We start from the raw sequence: 13809 nt of genomic DNA, 5'->3' as shown, positions 1-13809 counted from the left end.
TTGAGGATTATAGAGGAGTGACAGCCGACATCAAAGCCTGTCAAATTTACCGTAGGCAACCAACAGATTCTTTTGATGTATATTAAAGTATCAAACTATATAAGTCTTCCTGTCTTATCGCCCAGGTGGTGCACACTGAGCCTTCAAATTTGTTATGACAATTTTCATTGGGTGCAGAGAGCGAAAGTGAGTGTAACCTCTGGAGTATCGAGGGTGGGTATAGGGCTGTTCTGCTGTCTATTTCATGATTATGTAACCTCTGGAGTATCGAGGGTGGGTATAGGGTTGTTCTGTTGTCTATTTCGTGATTATGTAACCTCTGGAGTATCGAGGGTGGGTATAGGGCTGTTCTGTTGTCTATTTCGTGATTATGTAGCCTCTGGAGTATCGAGGGTGGGTATAGGGCTGTTCTGCTGTCTATTTCGTGATTATGTAACCTCTGGAGCATCGAGGGCGGGTATAGGGCTGTTCTGCTGTCTATTTCATGATTATGGAACCTCTGGAGTATCGAGGGTGGGAATAGGGCTGTTCTGTTGTCTATTTCATGATTATGTAGCCTCTGGAGTATCGAGGGTGGGGATAGGGCTGTTCTGCTGTCTATTTCATGATTATGTAGCCTCTGGAGTATCGAGGGGGGGTATAGGGCTGTTCTGCTGTCTATTTCATGATTATGTATCCTCTGGAGTATCGAGGGTGGGTATAGGGCTGTTCTGTTGTCTATTTCATGATTATCAGAGCTACATACATCTCTGTAAAAAAAATGAAAAACCTGATAAATGTCTTCTATTACCACAAACAAGGATTATGATTAGAAACTTTGACCTATGAACCAGTCTTAACTCATTCACCCCTGAACACATTTGAACTCTTCCAGTTCAAAGGTTAGAATAATTCATTATGAAAATTTCAGGGGTAAATGAGTTAAGATTTGCATATTCTTTCATCTATCAACACACAAGACAGAAAGTATGGTATATTTATTCATATTTCTTGCCATTTTTCCACTGCCACAGGAAAACTGAAGTCAAGTAAGTTTGGTATTAAAGTTAGTTCTCATGCATGACTTCATCCAAAATTTATGTATTGTTTTTTTCCTCCAAAACAGTGTAATTAGGTAAATGAAGACGGTAGATAATTTTTCTAGTTGCTATTTTTATTATTGTTTACCTAATTTTGTCAATTTTTATGTAAAAACATTTCCTGAATAATTTGTGTTATTGTTAAATAATTTTCACAAAGGTGTGTTGTTTTGTCTGTTATCTATGGCTGCAGTATTTTGTGTGCTTAATTTTAGTGAAAAAAAAAGTGATTTTCAGTAATTTTGTAACACCCTTGTCAGTGTTTTTGTTTTGAAGTCATTGTGATTTAGATATGTATTTTGTGGTCAATGCTTACAAAAATGAAAAACATCAAGCATATTTGTTGTGTGAACAAAATACATGTACTGGATATTTTTATATTGTTGATTTTTTTCAGTCTTAAACAACCAAACCCAGATGTAAAAGATTTTTTTTTGTCCAGAAATAATAAAAATCTGGACAAAAGTCTAAAGCAGCCAAAACAAGATGTGAAATTTAAATGTTTGTCCAGAAATTCAAAAATATCCCGACAAAGTGTCTGAAACAGCCAAAACCAAATGTAAAATTATAATTTGTCCAGAAGAAAATAAAATCTAGACAAAAGGTCTGCAATATTTGTTCCCTCAGTAGCGAAATTGTTACAAGAAAATATTCTGTTTTGAAATTGTGATATTTTTTTAGTGAAAAGAATGTATTTAAATGTCACTTTACAGCTGCAATACCGTGTATAGCTGGGGAAGTGTTATGGACAGAGGGTAATTGTGTATATGCACTGCCTCTAAACCGATACGTCTGTATCATCATCTGTATGCATATATATACATTATAGATATATAATCATTATAGTCAGTATCTACTCCACATAGCTAAGCCAGTTTTATATAAAAATCGCTGAATCAGCAAACTTGGGGGGAAAACATTTCTTGACTCGATCTTAGCCATTAATAAAATAATTAACGACTTTTCACATCTATTTCTATATGAAAGTGTAGCTATGGCAACCTAATTAATTAATTGCATGCATCATTGCCGAGAAAATATTGACAAATTATGACTAATTTACTAGAAACCTTACACTTTTCTAACATTACTGATAAATTAACTACACATGGACCAGTACTGTTAATTCGCGTTGATATAAGATGTTAGGTAAAACTAAAGCGATGAAAACATTGTTGAAAACGTTGTCTGAAGGAGCAGTGAAAACACTTATGTTAGCAATGTCACATACTCTAGTACTCGTGTGTACTAAAGGAAATATAGGGTCCAGCAGGTATTAACTCATTCACCCCTGAAGACACAGTTGAACTCTTCCAATTCAAAGGTTGATATAGTTTATTATGAAATTTCAGGGGTGAATGAGTTAATACTCTCAAACTTCTAAATTTTGTTTGGTTTTTTAATTCTTTTTCACAGTCAATATACTGTATGATAATTTGACCTTTTAATGTTAAATCATACTTGATATACAACTAAAGATGCTTCTGCATCTTGTATTTGTTTTTGTGTATTTTTTTCCCTTTATTTACTTTTATTGTTTATCTTTATTTACTTCTGATTGTCTTGTAAGTCATATCCTTGCTTTGTTTACTTATGCTAATTACATGTCAGTGATGACCCTATATTCTCAGGGGTCATTGCAACTGACCAATCAGCTATTGGTTATACACTAGAGGGGTATACGCAATAATTATAACAGCAGCATCGTTTTGGCAGATTTTTCACTGTTTGTATTTTGCGTACCCGCCCATCATCCCCATCAGCTCCTGTCTGATGTGGTCGAACTCATACCCGAGTTCTTCGTCTTTTTTCCATATTTTCATACTGCCAAGAACGATGCATCTATTTTAGTTCCTGATTTGACTGTACCCTTTATTTTCGGCTTTTGTTGATTTTAGTTTTGATCGACAGTATGGTTTTACTGCCATATGTAGTCACGTAGTCTCTTATAACATCATGTTTTCTGTGTACATTTTTACTTTCATTCCATGTTCTTTTAGGTGGGCTATACCCACTATTTAATGGCTTGATCATCATTGATAGGGTTACTCTATTCCTATTAGTGCTAATGGTGCTTTATATCTAAACTGGTATCAGTGAATCAATTACTCTGTCAACCTCCTTGGAATAGCTCCTAGTGAATACCTCTGGATCTACATCCTTTATAGTTCTAGTGTCAATCTTGATTCGCTCCAGATTTTTACTTCGGACTTACTTCTCTGGAATCGCTCCAGGGTCAAGTTTGTCTTTTCTTAAATCGCTTAAGAGTCTTAATCTTGAATCGCTCACGAGTATGACCAGTCTTGGTTTCTTTTAAATTGCTTCAAAGTTTTCTAGCTCCAATTTAGTGTAGAAGGCTTTTCATTCTTGGGGAATTTTACCCCCAATCCTTTATTTGGAATATTCCTTTACTGTATCCTTAGAATTAGCTGCTCTCGAATCGCTCAGAGTATAGCTACCTTATCTTGGCTGCTTTTAAATCGCTTAAGAGTCAAATATTCTATTCCTCAGCTTCTTTGAGGTTGCTTAGAGTCTAGTTGCTTCTCAGGCAGAGTATATAAGCTTCTTCTTTAAGTTGTCTTCAGGTCGAGCACGTTCTCCATTCTCAGACTTCTCGGTGTATCACAGAGTTTAGCTTAAAAAACTTAAATTCAGATTATTTGCATGTTTAATTGAGGTGCAGATTCAGTAGGCCCTGATATGCCACAATGCTTGTTTTGTATTTGTTTAACTCATTCACCCCTGAAAATATATTTGAACTGGTCCAATTCAGTGGTTGGAACAGTTCATTATGAAATTTCAGGGGTGAATGAGTTAATAATTCTTTACACATCTGTCTCAAATTTCTTGTACATGCATATATAAATACTGTAGTAATAAACAGGTATTTGTTAAGATTAGTACAGGAGTCTATCGTTATTTCTTCCAACTATTAAGAAATTGTAGCATAACTTTAATATAACATTTTTATCAAATAATTTTCATAGTCATAGTTTCATGAATAAGGGAGTTATGAAAGAGTTTTACATATTTACCTGCCGATAATTTAGAAATGTGAACTGGGAATAAAGATTAATACTGGGTAGTAAAAATTAAACTTTTTCAGATGTATATTTGTTGTTGTGTATTGTGTTCTGTTTTTAGCCTTTAAGAGCCAATTTTGCTCATGCCATGATGTGGCCTCTATCGTCTGAGTTGAGAATAGTGGATGTAATGTTATATGATGAAAATTTGTATGATAAAAAAATTCTCTGGGGCAGGATGGCAGGGAACAAGGAAATCAAAGATCAATGTTAAAAAGAATATTCCTTCAGTATGGTTAAAGGTGTTTCAACCTACCTTGGTACATCTATAGGAATTCTGTAGTCAAGGGAATTCAAGGTTGTAACTATACATGATACAGACCACCTGGTGGATTCAGATAGCAAATTAAAACTGGTGAGTGATACAGGTCCTGTGGGCCTCATGTTCCATTATTTTGGGTTGGGTTGGGTTGGGTTGGGGGGAGGAGTCCTTAGAAAGAAGACACAAATAAATACAAGGCCTATTTCTGAGTTTTAACAAAAATATATATGCATGGATACAAGGATTATAGATCATATGTGGTTCAGAAACTGATATTTATCTGTTGTAAAAGGGGGCAACATATTAGAGACCACAGGTAAAATCTGCTATAAACCTCATCACTGCTTATCACAGGTACAGTACAGTACCTCAATCCTTTCCCAAATCCTCTAATAACAAGAAATATCAATGCAAAGCATATCTCCAGTATCTGTTTGTTTTGCTTTAATATGGGGATGGTGTCAACATGCATACTGTGTTATAAATTTCATCCATAGCTTACATCCTGTCTGTGTCTTTGATTTCTGTTATTATACCTCCCGCAACGAATATACTGGAATCAGCTTGTCTGTCCGTTCATCTGTTTGTCCGTAGAATTACAGGGTAATAGTTAGCCTTTAGCTTACATTTCTGGTTTATATAGGAGCGAGGGGTATTAGTTAGCCTTTAGCTTACAGTTCTGGTTTATATAGGAGCGGGGGGGTATTAGTTAGCCTTTAGCATACAGTTCTGGTTTATATAGCAGTGGGGGGGTAATAGTTAGCCTTTAGCATACAGTTCTCGTTTGTATATAGCAGTGGGGGGTAATAGTTAGCCTTTAGCATATAGTTCTGGTTTGTATATAGCAGTGGGGGGTAATAGTTAGCCTTTAGCATACAGCACTGGTTTATATAGCAGTGGGGGTAATAGTTAGCCTTTGGCTTACAGCACTGGTTGATATAGGAGTGTGTGTGTGTGGGGGNTGTGATGTTTTTATGTAATATGTGTTTTGTTTTTTCATGTTATATTTTTGTTATGTTGTATATGTTGTTTGTTTCTTTGTTGTTTATGTGTTTTAAATATATGTTGTTTCTTTTTATCAGTTATTAGTTGGTTGAAATATTACTTTAGGACATGATGTCTCTCTACAAATTCAGTTTTTCTTCAATAAATGGATTATGTATTATATGTAACTTAGGGGTTTTAAAAGAAGGACATTTGTATAGTACAAGACATTTTCAAGGAAATAGTTTGCTATAATTTAGTTACTATTTTGAACATGATACATCTAGTTTGCCCAGCTGTACATTCAGATATAGACATCTGCATCAAGTAAATTAGTGATGGACCAGTGTTCCTTGTAAAAATTGGAAGGGACAAAATACAGGATTCATAGAATTGTCTTTTTTTCAGATATTTTATTACAAGTAATTAAATTATATAATATTTAAAATTTTAACAATATTTAAGTCATAAAATATTTTAATTTGTTTAAACAATATTCAAATTATAAAATATTAAAAAAAATATATATAATATATATATCAAATTCAAATTTTTTTTTGCCTGTCACTAATGATTAACAAAAATGATAATTTTCCGAATTTTAACACTAGAAGGAGGGGCACACAGGTATTGTCAATAGAATTTCACCGAGATATTGTAACGTAATATTGTGATGCAGCATGTTCAACATAGTCAATGTATCACCATGTAAATAACCATGGAATTGAATCACAAAAATTCACAGAACGTTAAACAAAATAACACAATAAAGCATGTATAGGGGAAATTTGCATAATGTCGCAAGCATCATCAATTTAATTATTGTAATCAAAATATTTGCAAAAAAAATATGAATACCGGTAATATAACAATTACTCATCACACTGTCAAACCTTGTTAGTGGAAACATTTTTTTTTTTTTTTAAACTCTTAAAAAAAGATGATAATTCTGAACTAATAAAATGAGTAATATAATGGTTAGATGTGCAGTTTAGAATATTTTAGGCTTGAAAACAAGTCATCTGGATTAAAATATAGTCTAGATTAATAAGTCTGGATTAATGGATACAAAATTAATGAGTCTGGATTAATAGATGCAAAATTAATGAGTGGATTTGTGGATACAAAATTAATGAGTCTGAATTAATGGATCTATATAAATGAATCTGTATGCACTTTACATCATCATAACTTCTTATTCTGACAGATAAACTGATCAGGTATAAAAAATGACAATAAGGCATTAAAAAGTGAAATATAATATTGAACTGTGTCACCGATATGTTTTATAATATTTGTAAAATTTGGTTTTAATTGGATTCTAAACAATATCTAGAAGGAATGCATACTAATCAAAATACAAAAGATCCCACATACAAAAATATATGTTAAGATTTTAGCACCAAGAACATGTATTTCCAAAACTAAATTTGTCCCCACTCCATTTTCAATGTGACTTGTTTCTTATGAATGACATACCAGTGTTTTTGTCAGAGTTGTCTCCCCTGGCTAGTTAATAATAGCATGTGATTGTTTTGTTCCTCAGGTTGTTTTCCCCAGGGTTGTGCAGCGTTTAAAACAATCTCTCCGAACATAGAACTGGAGGAATCGGGGATCAAGGATGACTCGGGCATGCAGGATGTCCAGTATACAGAGGTACAAACGTCAGCTATTATTGGTTAACGAGATATGCTTCCTTGCACACTATTATTAGCCCAGAGGTACTAGCCTCATCTGTCAATACACATATTATAGGTATATGACAGACAAGGCTAGTATATATGATTAGCCCACCAGCTATTTAGAAGGCGGGCTTTTCAAATCACATTTTGTTCATGGACTGTCCATCTGTTTTTCTGTACATCCGTTGATAATTATTGTTATTTCTTATAAAGGACTTGTCAGATCTTTCTCAAATTTTGTACGCAGGTTCCCCTTTGTGCAGCATCAGATTTGTTTCGGGATTTGATGGAGTAAAAAATATCCATCTCCTGTACATGTGCTACATCTCCTGTGCTGCACCTGTAATGGTGGGCACCAAAATTCTTCTGGGATCTCTTGTTTGATTTGTGTGACATTTATATTCAAAACTAAACTAAATAATTTCCAGATAGGTAAACATTCTTGTGAACATTTCTCATGTATTATCAGTAAATAGGTCTAGATTATCATTCATAAGAGATGTTTTACAGGTTTCCTTGAGTAGAACTCTTCTGGAACGGAGGTACATTTCACACATGGTAGCAAATATTCCTGAATGTACTGTAAAATATAAGTTGAAATCAGGAGAATTGTATGACTGGATTTTCTTTCCAGGAAACTATGGTGCAGTTCCTTGAGCAAGCTGTCAATGCTATGGAGCTGGCAGAACGATACGAAATCCTCGGGGAAATTTACCGACTCATCATTCCAATCTACGAATTCTCACGTGACTACGAGGTATTCCTATCTACCAATTAACACAAGACTTTCTGATTTCGCTTTTTTTCTTATATGATAAATAGAATATAGTTTTCCCTCTAATTCCAGAAAAAAATTGAATCGTTTGTTATTATCTGTTTTTAGGTCACCTGAGCTTTAGCTCAAGTGACCTATTGCTATCCGTTTTCGTCCGTCGTCGTCCGTCGTCCGTTAACATTTTACATTTCAAACTTAAAGTCAAGTTCTGCTGGGCCGATTGAACTGAAAGTTGGTAGGAATGATCGCCTCATGGTCCTGACAAAGTGTTGTTATTTTTCGGGTCGATCAGAAATCCAATATGGCCGCCACGGCCGCCATTTTGAAAACCTATTTCAAACTTAAAGTCAAGTTCTGCTGGACCGATTGAACTGAAAGTTGGTAGGAATGATCGCCTCATGGTCCTGACAAAGTGTTGTTATTTTTCGGGTCGATCAGAAATCCAATATGGCCGCCACGGCCGCCATTTTGAAAACCTATTTCAAACTTAAAGTCAAGTTCTGCTGGACCGATTGAACTGAAAGTTGGTAGGAATGATCGCCTCATGGTCCTGACAAAGTGTTGTTATTTTTCGGGTCAATCAGAAATACAATTTGGCTGCCATGGCCGCTATTTTGCTACTAAGTTCTAATAGGCCGATCTCACTTAAAATTGGTCTAGGAATGATCAGCTCATGGTCCTGACAAAGTTAAGTTAACATTATACTATTTTTTACTCAAATTGGTACATATTTCAACAACAAAAATAAATACTATAGACTCAGGTGACCGTTAAGGCCCATGGGCCTCTTGTTTTTTTTTTTTTACCAGTGAAATATAAGGTTTTACAATGGGACATTATCTACTGTTACAAATAGCTGTTCTCTGTAGATAGATACTGCTCCTATTTCATTTATGTAGTCTATAAAGTCAGCGCTGTTTGAGTGTTCTGGTAGGCGTGGGTTTGAGTGTTCTGGTAGGCGGGGGTTGAGTGTTCTGGTAGGCGTGGGTTAGAGTGTTCTGGTAGGTGTGGGTTTGAGTGGTCTGGTAGGTGTGGGTTAAGTGTTCTGGTAGGAGGTGGTTAAGTGTTCGGGGTAGGCGTGGGTTAGAGTGTTCTGGTAGGCGTGGGTTAGAGTGTTTTGGTAGGCGTGGGTTGAGTGTTCTGGTAGGCGTGGGTTAGAGGGTTCTGGTAGGCGTGGGTTTGAGTGTTCTGGGAGGCGTTGGTTTGTGTGTTCTGGTAGGCGTGGGTTGAGTGTTCTGGTAGACGTGGGTTAGAGTGTTCTGGTAGGTGTGGGTTTGAGTGGTCTGGTAGGTGTGGGTTAAGTGTTCTGGTAGGAGGTGGTTAAGTGTTCGGGGTAGGCGTGGGTTAGAGTGTTCTGGTAGGCTTGGGTTAGAGTGTTCTTGTAGGCGTTGGTTAGAGTGTTCTGGTAGGCGGGGGTTTGAGTGTTCTGGTAGGCGTGGGGTTGAGTGTTCTGGTAGGCGTGGGTTTGAGGGTTCTGGTAGGCGTGGGTTAGAGTGTTCTGGTAGGCTAGGGCTAGAGTGTTCTGGTAGGCGTTGGTTAGAGTGTTCTGGTAGGCGTGGGTTTGAGTGGTCTGGTAGGCGGGGGTTTGAGTGTTCTGGTAGGCGTGGGTTGAGTGTTGTGGTAGGCGTGGGTTAGAGTGTTCTGGTAGGCTTGGGTTAGAGGGTTTGTGTGTTCTGGTAGGCGTTGGTTTGTGTGTTTTGGTAGGCGTGGGTTTGTGTGTTCTGGTAGGCGTGGGTTAAGGGTTCTGGTAGGCGTGGGTTTGAGTGTTCTGGTAGGCGTGGGGTTGAGTGTTTTGGTAGGTGTGGGTTTGAGTGTTCTGGTAGGCGTTGGTTTGTGTGTTCTGGTAGGCGTTTGTTTGTGTGTTCTGGTAGGCGTGGGTTTGTGTGTTCTGGGAGGGGTTGGTTTGTGTGTTCTGGTAGGCGTGGGTTTGTGTGTTCTGGGAGGGGTTGGTTTGTGTGTTCTGGTAGGCGTGGGTTAGAGGGTTCTGGTAGGCGTGGGTTAGAGTGTTCTGGTAGGCTAGGGCTAGAGTGTTCTGGTAGGCGTTGGTTAGAGTGTTCTGGTAGGCGTGGGTTGAGTGTTCTGGTAGACGTGGGTTAGAGTGTTCTGGTAGGTGTGGGTTTGAGTGGTCTGGTAGGTGTGGGTTAAGTGTTCTGGTAGGAGGTGGTTAAGTGTTCGGGGTAGGCGTGGGTTAGAGTGTTCTGGTAGGCGTGGGTTAAGTGTTCTGGTAGGCGGGGGTTTGAGTGTTCTGGTAGGCGTGGGTTGAGTGTTGTGGTAGGCGTGGGTTAGAGTGTTCTGGTAGGTGTGGGTTTGAGTGGTCTGGTAGGTGTGGGTTAAGTGTTCTGGTAGGAGGTGGTTAAGTGTTCGGGGTAGGCGTGGGTTAGAGTGTTCTGGTAGGCGTGGGGTTGAGTGTTCTGGTAGGCGTGGGTTTGAGTGTTCTGGTAGGCGTGGGTTTGAGTGTTTTGGTAGGTGTGGGTTTGAGTGTTCTGGTAGGCGTTGGTTTGTGTGTTCTGGTAGGCGTGGGTTTGAGTGTTCTGGTAGGCTTGGGTTGAGTGTTCTGGTAGACGTGGGTTAGAGTGTTCTGGTAGGTGTGGGTTTGAGTGGTCTGGTAGGGGTGGGTTAAGTGTTCTGGTAGGTGTGGGTTTGAGTGTTCTGGTAGGCGTGGGTTGAGTGTTCTGGTAGACGTGGGTTAGAGTGTTCTGGTAGGTGTGGGTTTGAGTGGTCTGGTAGGTGTGGGTTAAGTGTTCTGGTAGGAGTGGGTTAAGTGTTCTGGTAGGTGTGGGTTTGAGTGTTCTGGTAGGCGTGGGTTTGAGTGTTCTGGTAGGTGTGGGTTTGACTTCAAGCTGTTAGTGAACGTGGGAATTGTTCGCATAAAATGGTAGGCGTGGGTTAGAGTGTTCTGGTAGTCGTGGGTTAAGTGTTCTGGTAGGCGTGGGGTTAGTGTTCTGGTAGGCGTGGGTTAAGTGTTCTGGTAGGCGTGGGTTGGGTGTTCTGGTAGGCGGGGGGTTGGGTGTTCTGGTAGGCGTGGGTTTGGGTGTTCTGGTAGGGGTGGGTTGAGTGTTCTGGTAGGCGTGGTTTAAGTGTTCTGGTAGGCGTGGGTTGAGTGGTCTGGTAGGCGTGGGTTAGAGTGTTCTGGTAGGGGTGGGTTAAGTGTTCTGGTAGGCGTGGGTTTGAGTGTTCTGGTAGGCTTGGGTTAGAGTGTTCTGGTAGGCGTTGGTTAGAGTGTTCTGGTAGGCGTGGGTTTGAGTGTTCTGGTAGGTGTGGGTTTGAGTGTTCTGGTAGGCGTTGGTTTGTGTGTTCTGGTAGGCGTGGGTTTGAGTGTTCTGGTAGGTGTGGGTTTGACTTCAAGCTGTTAGTGAACGTGGGAATTGTTCGCATAAAATTTAGTGTTAAATGTTTATATAAAATGAAGTGTAGTAATTCTTTCAGTTTCTTGTCACTGTTTTTTAAAAAAAAAACAGATGTTAGCAGTCGCAAACAAATTACCCTGGCAGAGAGAGGAAACAGTTCTTACCTGCCTGGTATATAACTATATATAGTAAGACTAGTATTTGACATAGTTTATTGGTTGATAGCCTTTTTTTCGTCTATTATTCAATTACATTTCTATTTCCAGGTTCGTTGACAGTCTATTTTTCGTCCATTTTTCAATTAAATTTTCTATTTCCAGCGCCTATCGGCAGGGTACACCCACCTGGCCAATGCGTACAGCAAGGTAGTGGAGGTGACGGCCTCGGGTAAACGTCTCCTCGGCAAATACTTCCGGGTAGCCTTCTACGGTCAGGTATGTAGTGATCATCATTATGATCCCTGAAGACACATTTGAACCTTTCCAATTCAAAGTTTGGAATAGTTTATTATGAATTTCAGGGGTGATGAGTTAAACTCGTGTGTCTTCAAAATAAATTGGTGCTATTTCCTGATTCATTGTAAGGTATCTTCTAACTATTCAACTAGACTCTATTGAAGATTTATCACCATTATTCTAATGCTATTCAAATAAATTTTACAGCTCTACAAGGTGATGGTTTCTTTCCTAAAATCAATTCATCAAATCTACTGTCATGCTAGAAAACAAGGTTAACAATGCATAGTTACCGTGTTTGGCCGTGGTCAGGGGGACAGTGGTACGAGGGGTAGCAGTGGTACGGGGTGGTACGGGGTGGCAGTGGTACGGGGTAGCAGTGGTACGGGGTGGTACGGGGTGGTACGGGTACGGGGTGGCAGTGGTACGGGTACGGGGTGGCAGTGGTACGGGGTAACAGTGGTACGGGGGGTAGCAGTGGTACGGGGTGGCAGTGGTACGGGGTAGCAGTGGTACGGGGGTGGCAATGGTACGGGGTGGCAGTGGTACGGGGTAGCAGTGGTACGGGGGGTAGCAGTGGTACGGGGTGGTACAGGTACGGGGTGGCAGTGGTACGGGGTGGCAGTGGTACAGGGGGTAGCAGTGGTACGGGGTGGTACGGGGTGGTACGGGGTGGCAGTGGTACGGGGTAGCACTGGTACGGGGTGGCAGTGGTACGGGGTAGCAGTGGTACGGGGGGTAGCAGTGGTACGGGGTGGCAGTGGTAGGGGGGGTAGCAGTGGTACGGGGTGGTACGGGGTGGTACGGGGTGCCAGTGGGACTGGGTGGCAGTGGTACGGGGTTGTACGGGGTGGCAGTGGTACGGGGAGGTACGGGGTGGTAAGGGGTGGTACGGGGTGGTATGGGGGTGGTACGGGGTGGCAGTGGTACGGGGATCCTTAAAATACACAAAACTTTAATGGGGATTTGTTTTGTTTACTTAGCTGTATACTTGGTGTTTACGTACATTAACATACATAATGTACCTGTTACAGTCGTTCTTTGACGAGGAAGATGGGAAGGAATATCTGTACAAGGAACCCAAGGTCACCAGTCTCGCGGAGATCTGTGAGCGCCTCGAAAAAATGTATGGCGAGAAATACGGCCGTGACAATGTCCAACTGATCAAAGATTCCAAACAGGTAAACACAAGTACATCGCTCTACTTTGACAGTAATACACAAGTACATCACTCTACTTTGACAGTAATACACAAGTACATCGCTATACTTTGACAGTAATAAAAATTATAATAAAATATTTTAATGAATTAGATTCAACATATCATGACAGGTGATGTTTGACTGATGGAATGCCGATAATAACACGTACAACTTTAATGTATTACAGGTAAATCCTGCGGAGCTGGACACTAAGTTTGCCTACATCCAGGTGATACATGTAACACCGTACTTCGAGGATAAGGAGCTACAGCGCCGTGTGACAGAATTTGAAAAGAACAATAATATAAAAAGATTCATGTTTGAGACCCCATACACAGAAAATGGGAAAGCTCACGGCGAAATCCATGAGCAATGTAAACGGAGGACTATACTCACGAGTAAGTGAGAAGTTTAACACTTATGAGGATGAAGCACATCGATATGATGTTAATAGTTATCTCCCCTTGGCAGTTCATCACCTATTCCCCTTTCAATAATCACAATCCAAATGGTTGAACTGGTTGGACCAGAGTTGTTCGTTTATGAAATAAGGTCAGACCTAGTAAATCAGATGCTGCTTTCAGGAGAGCCTTGACAAATTCTTGCAAGACCTGCATCAACTTTTGCAGGTCCGCCAGGATTTTTACCCCTTGTGTTCCCTTCATGGATGGCAGTTACGACACATGCTGGTTGGCAAGATTTACTGCTGGTTAGTCGAGACATGTAAAGTAGCACACAAGATGGCTCCCTATGAAGTGTCTACACATGTGTCTATGAATCTTTCTAGGTTGTCACCAGCATAAAAACAAGTGTTATTTCATACATGTGCTTCACCCATTGTTCTACAATTTACTTTGTATATTTTTCATATTGATGTACTTCCTCCACCTAAGTCTGTCTTTGAGAAGGCCAAATGATAACTGGTCTCCTAAATGATACT

At 39.7% G+C, this 13809-nt stretch overlaps 1 protein-coding gene across 9 annotated transcripts in view; it reads left to right on the top strand.

The window, feature by feature from the left end:
* LOC110465901 (dedicator of cytokinesis protein 11-like) overlaps positions 1-13809 on the top strand; it is a 143552-nt gene that overhangs the window by 115408 nt on the left and 14335 nt on the right. For 6 of the 9 annotated variants that reach the window (XM_021522049.1, XM_021522046.1, XM_021522048.1 and 3 more), the window contains 6 exons: positions 1793-1834; positions 6955-7064; positions 7725-7847; positions 11533-11646; positions 12702-12848; positions 13057-13267. In XM_021522049.1, the coding sequence (XP_021377724.1) occupies positions 1793-1834; positions 6955-7064; positions 7725-7847; positions 11533-11646; positions 12702-12848; positions 13057-13267 (747 nt within the window). The remainder of the gene's footprint in view (positions 1-1792; positions 1835-6954; positions 7065-7724; positions 7848-11532; positions 11647-12701; positions 12849-13056; positions 13268-13809) is intronic. The other 3 variants (XM_021522052.1, XM_021522051.1, XM_021522050.1) reach the window with 1 other exon arrangement.

The sequence above is a fragment of the Mizuhopecten yessoensis genome, unplaced genomic scaffold (genome assembly GCF_002113885.1).
Source record: "Mizuhopecten yessoensis strain PY_sf001 unplaced genomic scaffold, ASM211388v2 scaffold11105, whole genome shotgun sequence".
Lineage (NCBI taxonomy): Eukaryota > Metazoa > Mollusca > Bivalvia > Pectinida > Pectinidae > Mizuhopecten > Mizuhopecten yessoensis.
The sequence above is the reverse complement of the archived record's forward strand: the minus strand, read 5'-3'. Positions and strand labels throughout refer to the sequence as shown.